Source organism: Salmo salar, chromosome ssa21 (assembly GCF_905237065.1).
Source record: "Salmo salar chromosome ssa21, Ssal_v3.1, whole genome shotgun sequence".
NCBI lineage: Eukaryota > Metazoa > Chordata > Actinopteri > Salmoniformes > Salmonidae > Salmo > Salmo salar.
This window is the reverse complement of record NC_059462.1, coordinates 51,901,146-51,917,602: the sequence shown is the minus strand read 5'-3', so window position 1 is coordinate 51,917,602 and position 16,457 is coordinate 51,901,146. Positions and strand designations below refer to the sequence as shown.

At 46.7% G+C, this 16,457-nt stretch overlaps 1 protein-coding gene across 3 annotated transcripts in view; it reads left to right on the top strand.

The window, feature by feature from the left end:
- Positions 1 to 2,180: 2,180 nt before the first annotated feature.
- The window catches only part of LOC106582484 (trafficking protein particle complex subunit 10), a 31,603-nt gene continuing 17,326 nt past the window's right edge, over positions 2,181 to 16,457 (top strand). For 2 of the 3 annotated variants that reach the window (XM_014165640.2, XM_014165639.2), the window contains exons 1-8: positions 2,181 to 2,519; positions 7,257 to 7,338; positions 7,534 to 7,669; positions 9,370 to 9,569; positions 9,821 to 10,016; positions 10,932 to 11,043; positions 13,644 to 13,891; positions 16,006 to 16,152. In XM_014165640.2, coding sequence (XP_014021115.2) covers positions 2,456 to 2,519; positions 7,257 to 7,338; positions 7,534 to 7,669; positions 9,370 to 9,569; positions 9,821 to 10,016; positions 10,932 to 11,043; positions 13,644 to 13,891; positions 16,006 to 16,152 — 1,185 coding nt within the window. In that variant the 5' untranslated portion in view covers positions 2,181 to 2,455. Of the gene's footprint in view, positions 2,520 to 7,256; positions 7,339 to 7,533; positions 7,670 to 9,369; positions 9,570 to 9,820; positions 10,017 to 10,931; positions 11,044 to 13,643; positions 13,892 to 16,005; positions 16,153 to 16,457 lie in introns of those variants that run through there. The other variant, XM_014165641.2, reaches the window with a different exon arrangement.

Genomic DNA, 16,457 nt, shown 5'->3' with positions numbered 1-16,457 from the left:
TGGAACCTTGTGTGTGTCTACCAGTGGTGGGTTGGAAATAATCCTTTGTGCTTGTTAATGCATTTAAAAACACGTGAAAAGATATATTGTGGAGAGCCAATGACTGAATTCTGCAAGAAGAGGGAGAGAGAGTTGGCTTTTCTTTTATGATGACTCCAAGGCTTAGTAATGAAATGTTATATTTATATTTCCCTGGATATGAACTACTCTGACCAAGACTGTATGTATCTGTGTTGTGCTTCCCCCTGCAGGTTTCCTAGAGCACACTTCCTGTTGAGGAAGGTGCTACAGTGGATACGGCAAGAGAAGTTCCACCCCCATTAATTTCCAATGAGGGCACGCAGAGAAATGTGAGGGGGATTGTGGGAAGTTGAGCGGTAAGACCTCTGCTAGAGGAGCGGTAAAAAAGGTTTAGCTTTATTCAAATTTCAAGCGAAGCATTGGATCAAAGTGTTGTCAAGAGGAGGCGCTGCCTCTGGTCAAAACCCACTGTCAGGGTAGGAGGTTCTGGTCTCCATTCAGTCCATGGCCACATTTGGCGGGAGGTGCACAGGAAGCAGTTGACCCTCACAAGGTGTCGACCCTAACCAGGGGTTCACCCTCACCAGGGGTTGACCCTCACCAGGGGTTGACCCTCACCAGGGGTTGACCCTCACCCCTGGTCTCATCTCTCCAAGCTTATGCTCTACACATATTCGTGCTGGAAGTCTTGTCTGTACATCGGCTTCAGGTTCGAACGCTGGATCGACTCCAACATCTCCAACCCTGTATTCGCCTCGTTGAGGCACCAGTACTTCTACTTCTTCTGGTTCTCTGTGCATATCTTCACCACTGTGGGTGACATGACTACCTGTTTATGATGGCAGGCCTGCTGATCACCATGCTGGTGTTTGCCTCCATCATGGGACATGCCCAGACTGGCTAATCCTACCTCATCCAAACTTCTTCCATTTAAGAATGATGTAGGCCACTGTGTTCTTGGTGACCTTCAATGCTGCAGAAATGTTTTAGTACCCTTCTCCAGATCTGTGCGTCGACACAATCCGGTCTCGGAGCTCTACAGACAATTCCTTCGACCTCGTGGCTCATGGCTCTGATATGCACTGTCAACTGTGGAACCTTATATAGACAGGTGTGTGCCTTTCCAAATCATGTCCAATCAATTGAATTTACCACAGGTGGACTCCAATCAAGTTGTAGAAACATCTCAAGGATGATCAATGGAAACAGGATGCACCTGAGCTCAATTTCGAGTCTCATAGCAAAGGGTCTGAATACTTATGTAAATAAGGTTGTGCCTGGATTTTATTATTAATACATTTGCAAAAATGTCTAAAAACCTGTTTTCACTTTCATTGTGGGGTAGTGTGTGTAGATTGATGAGGGGAAAAACATTATTTAATCCATTTTAGAATAAGGCTGTAACGTAACGAAATGTGGAAAAAGTCAAGGGGTCTGAATACTTTCCAAATGCATTGTAAAACCACAAGAAGCTATTCTCTTTCTGCACCAACCTTGACAGGAAAGTGCTAACCAACGTAGCATGACAACCTAGCCATTTTACCTTGATAGGGGAGCAGATAGCCACTGTAATACTTTCTGTTATACATGAATCGATAGACATAGCAAAGGGGGGATACCTAGTGAGTTCCACAACTGAATGCATTCAACTGAAATGTGTCTAACACATTTAACCCAACCCCTCTGAATCAGAGAGTTGTGGGGTGCTGCCTTAATCAAAATCCAGGGACCAATAGTCATTGGGGGTTAATTGCCTTGCTCAAGGGCAGAACGGCAGATTTTTCCACTTTGCCAGCTCGGGGATTTGAACCAGTGACTTTTCAGTTACTGGCCGAACATGCTTAACAGCTAGGCTACCTGCCACCTACTAGTCAATTATACTACAGTTATTTAAAATAGTCATTCCGAATAGTCATAGTAATCAAACATCCATTTAATTGAACAAATCTATTTAAAAGGTACATTTTATTGATTGGATGTTTCCAGTTAGGAACACCACATGAGAAAGGATTCTGTTAGGCATTTATACATTTTTCACTTAAGTGAGGTATCGAGGGGAGCCATCAGCTGCTGCAGCAGCATTCCATGCGGCGTTCCCTTTAAATTGCGCATAGCCTACGTAGGAGAGGGAAGGTGTGTTCCAGGAAGTGTAACGGGACACGGCCAGTGGACGCAGCACCGGCCATACATCAGTGCCGTATTCATTAAGATTCTGTTGCAAAACGTTTCTTAAACGGAAGAAAACGGAACGAAATGGGGAGTGACCTACCTGAGTTTGTCCAATAGAAACGAACGTTTTCGTTGCTAAACGCAACTGTTTGCAACTGTTTGGACTAATGATTACACCCCACGACTGTCTGCATGCATAAGAATGTACTAAAAACATACCGGATTTTTACATTACATGAGGGGCTACCACTGACTAACAGAATCGATGATGGAGCCTCCAGAGGAGAAGCCCATTATTTACACAATGGAGAACAAGCCGATTGTGACATGTGAGTGTTTTGTTGGTGGGATGATGTTGCAGTCGTTTTATTCAGCCGGCCAGCTATTTGTAGCGAGGTTTGTGAGTTTGACACTGAGCTCAGGCAAGGCAGCCAGTTGCCGTCGCTTATCAGTGGCTTTAATAAAGAATGGGCTGGCTTTGTGAAACGTCAGCACCATTTATTGCAGGACAGTGACCGTCGCCGCCTGACAAATTGATAACGTTCATTGAACAATCTTCAATCACAGTTTTCTTTCCTTATCATTTTATGATGAGATATGCCTTAGACTAAGCTACGATATCAGCTAATGTAGACAGACAGATCATATTTGATGTCCATCTCCTTAACGCCACAGGTCGTGATGCAGTTTCATCAACCTGCTGTCATCATGCAAAAAGGCACCTGTTTCAGACAGGATAGATAACGCCTAGCGTAGCCGGGGGCCACACAAATGAATGAGTCTTTAGGCTATATACAGACAGTAGCTACAGTGTGAGCAGTGGTGTAAAAATACTTAAAAGTAGTACTTAAGTCGTATTTTTTTTGGGGGGGGTATCTGTACTTTACTATTTATATGTTTCACAACTTTTACTTTTACGTCACTACATTTCTAAAGAAAAGAATGTACTTATTACTCCATACATTTTCCCTGTTTGAATGCTTAGCAGGACAGAATAAAAGCTCCACGTACATCCCTGGCCATCTCTACTGCCTCTGATCTGGGGGACTCCCTAAACACAAATGCTTCCTTTGTAAATGATATGGAAGTGTTGAAGCGTCCCCCTGGTTATCCGTAAATACGTTTTTTAAAAACTAGGAAATCGTGGCGTCGGGTTTGCATTCAAAGCAATTTGAAATGATTTATACTTTTAATTTTTTCAATTACATTTACTTTTTAATACTGAGGTATATTTAAAACGAAATACTTTTTAGACTTACTCCAGGTATTTTACTTTGACTTTTATTTGAGTAATTAAAGTATCATTATTTTTTTACTCAACTATGACAATCGGGAACTTTTTCCACCACTGAGTGTGAGTGTGTGTTGGGAGAAACTCCTCTGTTGGCCTTTCAAGTGAGCTTCTCAGAAAAGTTATTTTAAGGTTTGACCCTATTGGTGGTCTTGACAGCTCCGGCCTGCTTGTCCCTGGACCACCCTGGCTGGTCAACAAGCTCTCACAGTCACGTCAGAATTAGGTTAAAAAATTGTTACTCAAAAGTCAAATTTCAAAGTTGTTCCGAACATCAAATGTCAAACTGTTTCAGGTTAAGTTCCAGGCATTAACTGTGAAATCGTAAGGTCAGGCATTAACTCCGAATGGTTGTTTTTGGGATAGACTTAGAAAGTTGTTTTTGAGATTTTTGTTTTATCACTGGATTCGAAACATGCAACCTTTAACGACAGACAAAGACTCCCATCCACTATCCCCGTCCACAAGGACCTTGCAAAACTGAAAACTATTTTGAGGTAACAGCGGTCACTGTTGCCCCTAGTATCCTGTTTCCACGTAATCTCCCGACGCCCTTCTGACATGGATGTAAGTCGAATACTGACTTGTATCACAGGTGACCTGGCTGGGCTGGTAGCCTATGGGCTTAATATACCATACTTCTGGTAGCCAATTAAACTCAACTCTGCAATTTATTGTGCGGCGACTAGTGTGGAGCTCCTACGTCACATAAAATTGCGTTAAAAAACCCCCAAAAACGACTGATTGTTTTGTGTAATTGCAGGCTATTCTCTGGGTGCTGAAATCAGTCGTTATTGATTAAAAAAACGCAATTTTATAAGACATCGGATCTCTAGTCCGCCGCCACTAGTCGCCGCACAACTCCATCATAAATCATTGCGTTTACTCGGCTATACTACTGGCAGCCTATAGGTTTCCTATACTTCATTTGAGGGATGATTGGATGAGGAAGTCAGTGATTGAAATATAAGTAGAATGACCTCAGGTATGCTTGATAAGATCTGTCATCATTTCCATTGTAGCCAGAAAACCTTAGTGTCTGTTTATGAGCTTCAGTTCTCTTCTCTCTGGGGGGACCATACCAGGGCTGTTCTCTCTGGGGGACCATACCAGGGCTGTTCTCTCTGGGGGGACCATACCAGGGCTGTTCTCTCTGGGGTGACCATACCAGGGCTGTTCTCTCTGGGGGGACCATACCAGGGCTGTTCTCTCTGGGGGGACCATACCAGGGCTGTTCTCTCTGGGGGGGACCATACCAGGGCTGTTCTCTCTGGGGGGACCATACCAGGGCTGTTCTCTCTGGGGGACCAGGGCTGTTCTCTCTGGGGGGACAAGGGCTGTTCTCTCTGGGGGACCAGGGCTGTTCTCTCTGGGGGTCCATACCAGGGCTGTTCTCTCTGGGGGGACCATACCAGGGCTGTTCTCTCTGGGGGGTCCATACCAGGGCTGTTCTCTCTGGGGGGACCATACCAGGGCTGTTCTCTCTGGGGGGACCATACCAGGGCTGTTCTCTCTGGGGGGGACCATACCAGGGCTGTTCTCTCTGGGGGGACCAGGGTTGTTCTCTCTGGGGGGACCATACCAGGGCTGTTCTCTCTGGGGGGACCATACCAGGGCTGTTCTCTCTGGGGGGACCAGGGCTTTTCTCTCTGGTGGGACCATACCAGGGCTGTTCTCTCTGGGGGGACCATACCAGGGCTGTTCTCTCTGGGGGGACCATACCAGGGCTGTTCTCTCTGGGGGACCATACCAGGGCTGTTCTCTCTGGGGGGACCATACCAGGGCTGTTCTCTCTGGGGGGACCATACCAGGGCTGTTCTCTCTGGGGGGACCATACCAGGGCTGTTCTCTCTGGGGGGACCATACCAGGGCTGTTCTCTCTGGGGGGGACCAGGGCTGTTCTCTCTGGGGGGACCATACCAGGGCTGTTCTCTCTGGGGGGACCAGGGCTGTTCTCTCTGGGGGGACCATACCAGGGCTGTTCTCTCTGGGGGGACCATACCAGGGCTGTTCTCTCAGGGGGGACCATACCAGGGCTGTTCTCTCTGGGGGGACCATACCAGGGCTGTTCTCTCTGGGGGACCATACCAGGGCTGTTCTCTCTGGGGGGACCATACCAGGGCTGTTCTCTCTGGGGGGACCATACCAGGGCTGTTCTCTCTGGGGGGGACCATACCAGGGCTGTTCTCTCTGGGGGGGACCATACCAGGGCTGTTCTCTCTGGGGGACCATACCAGGGCTGTTCTCTCTGGGGGGACCTGGGCTGTTCTCTCTGGGGGGACCATACCAGGGCTGTTCTCTCTGGGGGGACCATACCAGGGCTGTTCTCTCTGGGGGGGACCATACCAGGGCTGTTCTCTCTGGGGGACCATACCAGGGCTGTTCTCTCTGGGGGACCTTACCAGGGCTGTTCTCTCTGGGGGACCATACCAGGGCTGTTCTCTCTGGGGGGACCATACCAGGGCTGTGTGCAGTTTTACTATTAGAGGCAACAACAAGATTTACTAGCAGAGCTATACAGCGCTGGTCTCTGAACAGCCCTATTCCCAAGGGCAAGGTCTCAGCTTTATGGTGCAGCGCAGGCTCAGCAGTGGGCTTTGCTTTGCTGTAGTCCAGGTAACAACAGATTGCTGTTACCAAGACACAGAATTTGTCTCAGCATCAAATTTCTGAACAGGTGTTGCTTCTTCCCTCATCGCTCATAATCACACAGGGAAAGAAAGGTTGGTTCTGGGAGTCTGGTGGGGGATGGGGTACCCCCTGTCATATCAACCTTTAACCACACAGGAAAAGGTTGGTTCTGGGAGTCTGGTGGGGGATGGGGTACCCCCTGTCATATCAACCTTTAACCACACAGGAAAAGGTTGGTTCTGGGAGTCTGGTGGGGGATGGGGTACCCCCTGTCATATCAACCTTTAACCACACAGGAAAAGGTTGGTTCTGGGAGTCTGGTGGGGGATGGGATACCCCCTGTCATATCAACCTTTAACCACACAGGAAAAGGTTGGTTCTGGGAGTCTGGTGGGGGATGGGGTACCCCCTATCATATCAACCTTTAACCACACAGGAAAAGGTTGGTTCTGGGAGTCTGGTGGGGGATGGGGTACCCCCTGTTATATCAACCTTTAACCACACAGGAAAAGGTTGGTTCTGGGAGTCTGGTGGGGGATGGGGTACCCCCTGTCATATCAACCTTTAACCACACAGGAAAAGGTTGGTTCTGGGAGTCTGGTGGGGGATGGGGTACCCCCTATCATATCAACCTTTAACCACACAGGAAAAGGTTGGTTCTGGGAGTCTGGTGGGGGATGGGGTACCCCCTGTCATATCAACCTTTAACCACACAGGAAAAGGTTGGTTCTGGGAGTCTGGTGGGGTTTGGGTTACCCCCTGTCATATTAACCTTTAACCACACAGGAAAAGGTTGGTTCTGGGAGTCTGGTGGGGGATGGGGTACCTCCTGTCAGGTCAGTATCTTCAAAACCTGTGCTTTTTTCAGCCGTGGACGTGTCTGGAAACAACACTAGGACAGAGGGGTGATAGCCAGCAGGGCTTATTGAGTCTGTAGCTGGATCATAGGGCAGGGCTATTCAATTCCAGTCCTGAAGTTCAACTGGCTATTTTAAATGAACATACAATCCTCTGTTGACAGGTACTTATTGGGTATCAGGGGATTTTCTGTTCTCCTCATTCTCTCTCCTCCTTCCCTCACCCTCATTCCTGCTTCCTTCCTTTCCTCCCTCTTCTTCCCTAATCTCCCCCCTCTCTCCACAAGGCGCTGGGGACCAGGCCTTGTTCACTTCTCTCTACACCCCATTGGCCCAGCAGCTTCCCAGGGAACCAATGGAGTGGAGGAGGTGAGTGCTGACAAGATGTGCCAGGAAGTAATTGGTCTAATTGAAACTTTTTTTTTGGTACTGCTGAATGACTTTGTCGACTAAATGTTGGCTTACTGGTCAATGCTAGATAAGAGCATCTCAGTGTATAAGCATTATGATGTATAAACTCCTTTATAGAACGTCTATATCATACTATTTTTTTGTTGATCTCAGGTCGTATGGACGAGCACCAAAGATGATCCATTTAGAGGCCAACTTTGTCCAGTTCAAAGAGGAACTCCTCCCTAAAGAGGGAAACAAAGCCCTCCTCACTTTCCCCTTCCTCCATATCTACTGGACAGACTGCTGTGTACGTGGTGCCGTGCCCGTTTTACTGTAAACACACACACACACACACACACACACACACACACACACACACACACACACACACACACACACACACACACACACACACACACACACACATAAATTCTACTCTACCCTCCAATAAGTAACAGGTGGGATGTAACCTTAACTCTAACCTTAACTCTAACCTTAACCCTAAACCCCCTAGAAATAGTATTTGACCTCGTGGAGACTAACAAAATGTCCCCAGTTGGTCAAATTTTTGTTTGTTTACTATTCTTGTGGGGACTTGTACACGCGCACACACACACACACACACACACACACACACACACACACACACATAAATTCTACTCTACCCTCCAATAAGTAACAGGTGGGATGTAACAGCCTAGCTAAATGATTTGATCCACAGTGGATTATTAGTATTATTCTTAGTGCAGGCAGCAGATGGATGGCTGACAGACACAACACATTACATGTTGTGTATTCCAGCTGGTTCACATATTGTTTGCATTTAGTCTCAGGAGGATTCCTCTACTATTCTCCTGCCTGCCTGCCTGCCTGCCTGCCTGCCTGCCTGCCTGCCTGCCTGCCTGCCTGCCTGCCTGCCTGCCTGCCTGCCTGCCTGCCTGCCTGCCTGCCTTCCTTCCTTCCTTCCTTCCTTCCTTCCTTCCTTCTCCTAATGAGTGTAACCTGGCTGGCCCCTCAGTTTGTTCAGGGAGAGAAGGGAGATCAGTGGAAAAGTGCTGAGGAAACAGAAATGTGTTGATGTACTAAAAGGGCGGTTCACTTGTTTTAAGGAAGTGCAGTCCAGTCAGCGACTCGTGACCGACATGGGAAACAGTGCGTAATGGATAGCTATTGCAGAGAGCCTTTGTTGTTTTAGAAGCACTTTAGTATATCAAGGCTGTTGGACTCATTAAAGAGTAAATGTCATTCATCCAGGACATTTGATAGTAATGACTCCTATAGAGGTTTTCACCACTACTATTTCCTGGCATTTGATGCCCTGAAAAGGGACTGGAAATGCATAGTGTTTTGTATTTACTCGTAATGTGAGAGAGTTACTTTATGATTGTCTGAACAGTGAACACACAAAACATACCTCATTGTTATTGTTATTGTTGTTAGTGTTATTGTTATTATTATAATTATTAATAGTATTGTTATTATTGTTATTATTACTATGACTGTTATTTTTATTGTTATTGTTATTGCTGTTGTTGTTGTTGTTATTATTGTTATTATTAATGTTGTTATTATTATTGTTATTATTATTACTATGATTGTTATTGTCATTATTACGGTCATTATTATTGTTATTATTATTAATGTTGTTATTGTTATTATTATTGTTATTGCTATTATTATTGCTGTTATTATTATTGTTATTGCTATTATTATTGCTGTTATTATTATTGTTATTGCTGTTATTATTGTTATTATTATTGTTATTATTATTATTGTTATTATTGATATTATTATTATTATTGTTGTTATTGTTGGTATTATTGTTTTTGTTGTCATTATTATTATTGCTATTATTTTTGTTGTTATTATTATTATTATTATTATTGGTATTATTATTATTATTATTATTAGGGGTTCAGAAAGGACTAACCAATGAGTTCTAACAGATTAGAAATTATTTCTAAACAACTTTATGAATGAATAATGAACTGTCAATAAACCCTCTAGGACACAGAGGTGTACAAGGCGTCAGTCAGGGACAACATGATGAGGTGGCAGGGCAACCTGCGGCTCCACGGGTCAGCTGACTGGGTCATCGTTGTCGTGGAGACCAGCGACACCAAGAAGAAGAACAAGACCAACATCCTGCCTCGCTCCTCCTTAGTGGACAAGATCCGCAACGACTTCTGTAACAAGCAGAATGACCGGTGAGACACACAAGATACAAACAAAATGGACACACTTACAACACAAGATACAAACAAAATGGAGGCTGGAAATGAGAAACACAAATAGCCAGAAGAAAGAATTGTTCTGACAGATCAGATACAAATGTCTTTCCTTCTCTCTCTCTCCTTCTCTCTCTCTCCTTCTCTCTCTCCTTCTCTCTCTCTCTCTCCTCTCCTCTCTCCTCTCTCTTTCTCTCTCCTTCTCTCCTCTCTCTCTCTTTCTCACCTAGTTGTGTGGTTCTGTCAGACCCTCTAAAGGATTCGTCCAGGTCTCAGGAGTCGTGGAGTACCTTCCTGCTGAAGCTGAGGACTCTACTGCTGATGTCCTTCACTCAGAACCTGGGACGCTTCGAGGAGGACATGCGCACACTCCGGGAGAAACGCGATCAGCCCGGCTGGAGCTTCTGTGATTACTTCATGGTACAGGTAGGTCTGTGCTTGTACCTGCCAGTCTGTGTGTCTTAGGTGAATCTGTGGTTTTATACAGGAAGAAGAGGATTTGTTTGTTTGTTTATTTATATATATATGTATGTATGTATGTATGTATGTATGTGTGTGTATATGTGTATATGTATATATTAGTATACACTACCGTTCAAAAGTTTGGAGTCACTTAGAAATGTCCTTGTTTTTGAATGAAAAGCAATTTTTTTTGTCCATTAAAATAACATCAAATTGATCAGCAATACGGTGTAGACATTGTTAATGTTGTAAATGACTATTGTAGCTGGAAACAACTGATTTTTTATGGAATATCTACATAGGCGTACAGAGGCCCATTATCAGCAACAAACACTCCAATGTGTTACCATGGCACGTTGTATTAGCTAATCCAAGTTTATAATTTTAAAAGGCTAATTGATCATTAGAAAACCCTTTTGCAATTATGTTAGCACAGCTGAAAGCTGTTGTTTTGATTAAAGAAGCAATAAAACTGGCCTTACACTAGTTGAGTATCTGGAGCATCAGCATTTGTGGGTTCGATTACAGGCTCAAAATGGCCAGAAACAAAGACCTTTCTTCTGAAACTCATCAGTCTATTCTTGTTCTTAGAAATGAAGGCTAGTCCATGTGAGAAATTACCAAGAAACTGAAGATCTCGTACAACGCTGTGTACTCCTCCCTTCACAGAACAGCGCAAACTGACTCTAACCAGGATAGAAAGAGTGGGAGGCCCCGGTGCACCACTGAGCAAGAGGACAAGTACATTAGAGTGTCTAGTTTGAGAAACAGACGCCTCACAAGTCCTCAACTGGCAGCTTAATTAAATAGTACCCGCAAATTAGTACCTGTTTGATCACGTGTGATGTGTTGTGTGTATCTGTGTTTTGTTGTGTGCAGGAGGAGTTGGCCTTTGTGTTTGAGATGCTGCAGCAGTTTGAGGATGCTCTGCTCCAGTATGATGAACTGGACGCGCTCTTCACTCAGTGTGTTCTCAACTTCGGGGCTGGAGGTACATGTACAGCAACTCCCTCTCACGCAAGCTTTATAAGTCATCTAAAAAGTGTCTTTGGAAAGTATTCAGACCCCTTGACTTTTTCCACATTGTGTTAGGTTGCAGCCTTATTCTAAAATGTATTAAATTGTTTTTTTTCCATCAGTCTACACACAATACCCCATAATGACAAAGTAAAATCGAGTTTTTAGACATTTTTTCTAATTTAATAAAAACAATTAACAATTATCACATTTACATAAGTATTCAAACCCTTTGCTCTGACACTTGAAATTGAGCTCAGGTGCATCCTGTTTCCATTGATCATCCTTGAGATGTTTCTACAACTTGATTGGAGTCCACCTGTGGTAAATTAAATTGATTGGACATGATTTGGAAAGGCACACACCTGTCTATATAAGGTCACACAGATGACTATGCATGTCATAGCAAAAACCAAGCCATGAGGTCGAAGGAATTGTCCGTAGAGCTCCGAGACAGGATTGTGTTGAGGCACAGATCTGGGAAGGGTACCAAAAAAATGCAGCATTGAAGGTCCACAAGAACACAGTGGCCTCCATCATTCTTAAATGGAAGAAGTTTGGAACCACCAAGACTCTTCCTAGAGCTGGCCGCCTGGCCAAACTGAGCAATCGGGGGAGAAGGGTCTTGGTCAGGGAGGAGACCAAGAACCCGATGGTCACTCTGACAGAGCTCCAGAGTTCTGAATCTGGGAGAATCTTCCAGAAGGACAACCATCTCTGCAGAACTCCACCAATCAGGCTTTTATGGTAGAGTGACCAGACGGAAGCCACTCCTCAGTAAAAGGCACATGACAGCCCGCTTGGAGTTTGCCAAAATTCAACTAAAGACTCAGATCATGAGAAACAAGATTCTCTGGCCTGATGAAACCAAGGTTGAACTCTTTGGCCTGAATGCCAAGCGTCACATCTGGAGGAAACCTGGCACCATCCCTACGGTGAAGCATGGTGATGGCAGCATCATTCTTTGGGGATGTAGCAAAAATAATTTAAAACCTGTTTTTCCTTTGTCATTATGGGGTAATGTGTGTAGATTGATGATGATAACTTGTTTTTAATCCATTTTAGAATAAGGCTGTAACGTTACAAAATGTGGAAAAAGTCAAGGGGTTTAAATACTTTCCGAAGGTATAATATTATATGCCATTTAGCAGATGCTTTAATCCAAGGCAATGTACAGTCATGCGTGCTTACGTTTTACGGACGGGTGGTCCCGGGAATCGAACCCACAACCCTTGCTTTGCAAACAGAATGCTCTACCAACTGAGCTAAAGGACCACATAAATATATAGCCACCTCCCGAGTGGTGCAGTGGCCTAAGGCTGTGCCACTAGAGATCCTGTCACAGCTGGCCGCCTTCGGGAGACCCACAATTGGCCCAGCGTCGTCTGGGTAAGGGGAAGGTTTGGCCGGCAGGGATGTCCTTGTCCCATCGCGCATTAGCGACTCCTGTGGTGGGCCGGTCCTTGGCACGCTGACACGGTCGCCAGGTGTACGGTGTTTCCTTCGACACATTGGTGCGGCTGGCTTCCGGGTTAAGTGGGCGTTGTGTCAAGAAGCAGTGCAGCTCGGCTGGGTCGTGTTTCGGAGGACGCACGGATCTTGACCTTCGCCTCTCCCGAGTCCATACGGGAGTTACAGCGATGAGACCAGACTGTAACTTCCAATTGGCCAACACGAAAATGGGGAGAAAAAAGGGTAATAATAAATAAGTGCCACAAACTCCCTCTCACAGAGCGGCACGTCTTGCTCTTCATTGTAATCAGAGGGCTGATATAAACACTATACATACCAGTCTCTCTTGGCTAAGAGTTGAGGAGAGACTGACTGCATCACTTCTTCTTCTTATAAGAAACATTAACGTGTTGAAAATCCCAAATTGTTTGCATAGTCAACTTACACACAGCTCTGACACACACACACTTACCCCACCAGACATGCCACCAGGGGTCTTTTCACAGTCCTCAGGTGCAGAACAAATTCAAGAAAACGTACAGTATTATATAGAGCCATTATTGCATGGAACTCTGTTCCATCTCATATTGCTCAAATAAACAGCAAAGCTGGTTTCAAAAAATAGATCAAGCAACACCTCACAGCACAATGCCTCTCACCTATCTGACCTAGATAGTCTACATATCAATACATACACACAAACTATGTGTGCCTTTTTTTATATGGATGTAGTTCTGTTCTTGTCTATTAATTGTTCTGTATTATGTCATGTTTTGTGTGGACCCCAGGAAGAGTAGCTGCTGCTTTCGCAACAGCTAATTTACATTTACATTTTAGTCATTTAGCAGACGCTCTTATCCAGAGCGACTTACAGTAGTGAATGCATACATTTCATACATTTTTTTCCGTACTGGTACCCCATGGAAATCAAATCCACAACCCTGGCGTTGCAAACACCATGCTCTACCAACTGAGCCACACGGGACCAGCTAATGGGGGTCCTAATCAAATACACCCCTGAACAATACCCCAAAATCACTCAAGCTTTATAAGTCAGCGACTCAATACATTAAAATCAGCATATAGTTGTGTCTTTCTGCTCGTCTCTGTGTCTGTGTGTAGACGGGGCCAACTGGCTGGGTTCCTTCTGCTCCCCGGTGAAGAGCTGGACTGGCTTGCTCCTGCGGCGCCCCATAGACATGGAGAAGAGAGATGGGATCCAGAGCGGGCAGGCTAGCCTGCTGGAGCTACGCAGCTACCTGTTCTGTCGACAGTGTACCCTGCTCATCTTTCTCCAGAGGCCCTGGGAGGTGACACAAAGAGCCCTGGAGCTGCTGCATAACTGTGTCCAGGAGCTATGCCTGCTGGAGGTACGGTTACTGGGTGGTGATGGGGTACGGTTACTGGGTGGTGATGGGGGTACGGTTACTGGGTGGTGATGGGGGTACGGTTACTGGGTGGTGGTGGTGATGGGGTACGGTTACTGGGTGGTGGTGGTGATGGGGTACGGTTACTGGGTGGTGATGGGGGTACGGTTACTGGGTGGTGGTGATGGGGTACGGTTACTGGGTGGTGGTGGTGATGGGGTACGGTTACTGGGTGGTGGTGGTGATGGGGTACGGTTACTGGGTGGTGGTGGTGATGGGGTACGGTTACTGGGTGGTGGTGGTGATGGGGTACGGTTACTGGGTGGTGGTGGTGATGGGGTACGGTTACTGGGTGGTGGTGGTGATGGGGTACGGTTACTGGGTGGTGGTGGTGATGGGGTACGGTTACTGGGTGGTGGTGGTGATGGGGTACGGTTACTGGGTGGTGGTGGTGATGTGGTACGGTTACTGGGTGGTGGTGGTGATGGGGTACGGTTACTGGGTGGTGGTGGTGATGGGGTACGGTTACTGGGTGGTGGTGGTGATGGGGTACGGTTACTGTTTGGTGGTGATGGGGTACGGGCACTGGGTGATGGGGTACGGTTACTGGGTGGTGGTGATGGGGTACGGTTACTGGGTGATGGGGTACGGTTACTGGGTGGTGGGGTACGGTTACTGGGTGGTGGTGATGGGGTACGGTTACTGGGTGGTGGGGTACGGTTACTGGGTGATGGGGTACGGTTACTGGGTGGTGGTGATGGGGTACAGTTACTGAGTGGTGGTGATGGGGTACGGTTACTGGGTGGTGGTGATGGGGTACGGTTACTGGGTGATGGGGTACGGTTACTGGGTGATGGGGTACGGTTACTGGGTGGTGGTGATGGGGTACAGTTACTGAGTGGTGGTGATGGGGTACGGTTACTGGGTGGTGGTGATGGGGTACGGTTACTGAGTGGTGGTGATGGGGTACGGTTACTGGGTGGTGGTGATGGGGTACGGTTACTGGGTGGTGGTGATGGGGTACGGTTACTGGGTGGTGGTGATGGGGTACGGTTACTGGGTGATGGGGTACGGTTACTGGGTGATGGGGTACGGTTACTGGGTGATGGGGTACGGTTACTGGGTGATGGGGTACGGTTACTGGGTGGTGGTGATGGGGTGGAGTTTTCTCGCCGCTTCGGCCTCACTTTTCTTTTTCTCTCTCTCGCTCCTTCGCTGTCTCTATCTCTCTCTGTCTCTCTCTCGCTCCTTCGCTGTCTCTATCTCTCTCTGTCTCTCTCTCGCTCCTTCTGTCTCTCTCTCGCTCCTTCTGTCTCTCTCTCGCTCCTTCGCTGTCTCTCTGTCTCTCTCTCGCTCCTTCGCTGTCTCTCTCTGTCTCTCTCTCGCTCCTTCTGTCTCTCTCTCGCTCCTTCGCTGTCTCTCTCTCACTCCTTCGCTGTCTCTCTCTCGCTCCTTCGCTGTCTGTCTCTCTCGCTCCTTCGCTGTCTCTGTCTCTCTCGCTCCTTCGCTGTCTCTCTCTCGCTCCTTCGCTGTCTCTGTCTCTCTCTCGCTCCTTCGCTGTCTCTATCTCTCTCTGTCTCTCTCTCGCTCCTTCTGTCTCTCTCTCGCTCCTTCTCTCTCTCTCGCTCCTTCGCTATCTCTCTCTCTCTCTCGCTCCTTCGCTGTCTCCCTCTGTCTCTCTCTCGCTCCTTCTCTGTCTCTCTCTCGCTCCTTCGCTGTCTCTCTCTCGCTCCTTCGCTGTCTCTCTCTCGCTCCTTCGCTGTCTCTGTCTCTCTCGCTCCTTCGCTGTCTCTGTCTCTCTCGCTCCTTCGCTGTCTCTCTCTCGCTCCTTCGCTGTCTCTCTCTCGCTCCTTCGCTGTCTCTCTCTCGCTCCTTCGCTGTCTCTGTCTCTCTCTCGCTCCTTCGCTGTCTCTCTCTCGCTCCTTCTGTCTCTCTCTCGCTCCTTCTGTCTCTCTCTCGCTCCTTCTGTCTCTCTCTCGCTCCTTCGCTGTCTCTCTGTCTCTCTCTCGCTCCTTCGCTGTCTCTCTCTCTCCTCTCTTTTTCACAGATGTATCTTGCTCTGTTTAATAACAAGCGTTTTGCAGTGTGCTGTTAGCTAAACTGTTGTTGTTGTGTAGGTGTCTATGCTGGAGGGTGCATTAGACTGCTGGGTCTTCCTCAGCTGTCTGGAGGTGCTGCACCGGATAGAAGGCTGCTGTGACCAGGCCCAGCTAGAGGCTAATGTCTCCCACACTGTGGGCCTGTGGGCCTATGCTACTGACAAGGTAGGTTTCTTCCTAGGTTCCTGCCTTCTAGGATTTTTTCCTAGCCACTGTGCTTCTGCCTCTGCATTGCTTGCTCTTTGGGGTTTTAAGCTGGGTATCTGTAAAGGACTTTGAGACAACTGTTGATGTAAAAAGGGCTTTATAAAATACATTTAATTTGATTGGTTAAAGCAGGGGTCGGCAACCCAAAATGTTGAAAGAGCCATATTGGACCAAAAAAAACAAAAAACAAATCTGTCTGGAGCCGCAAAAAATTAAGTATTTTATAAGCCTTATAATGAAGGCAACACATGCTGTAAGTGTCT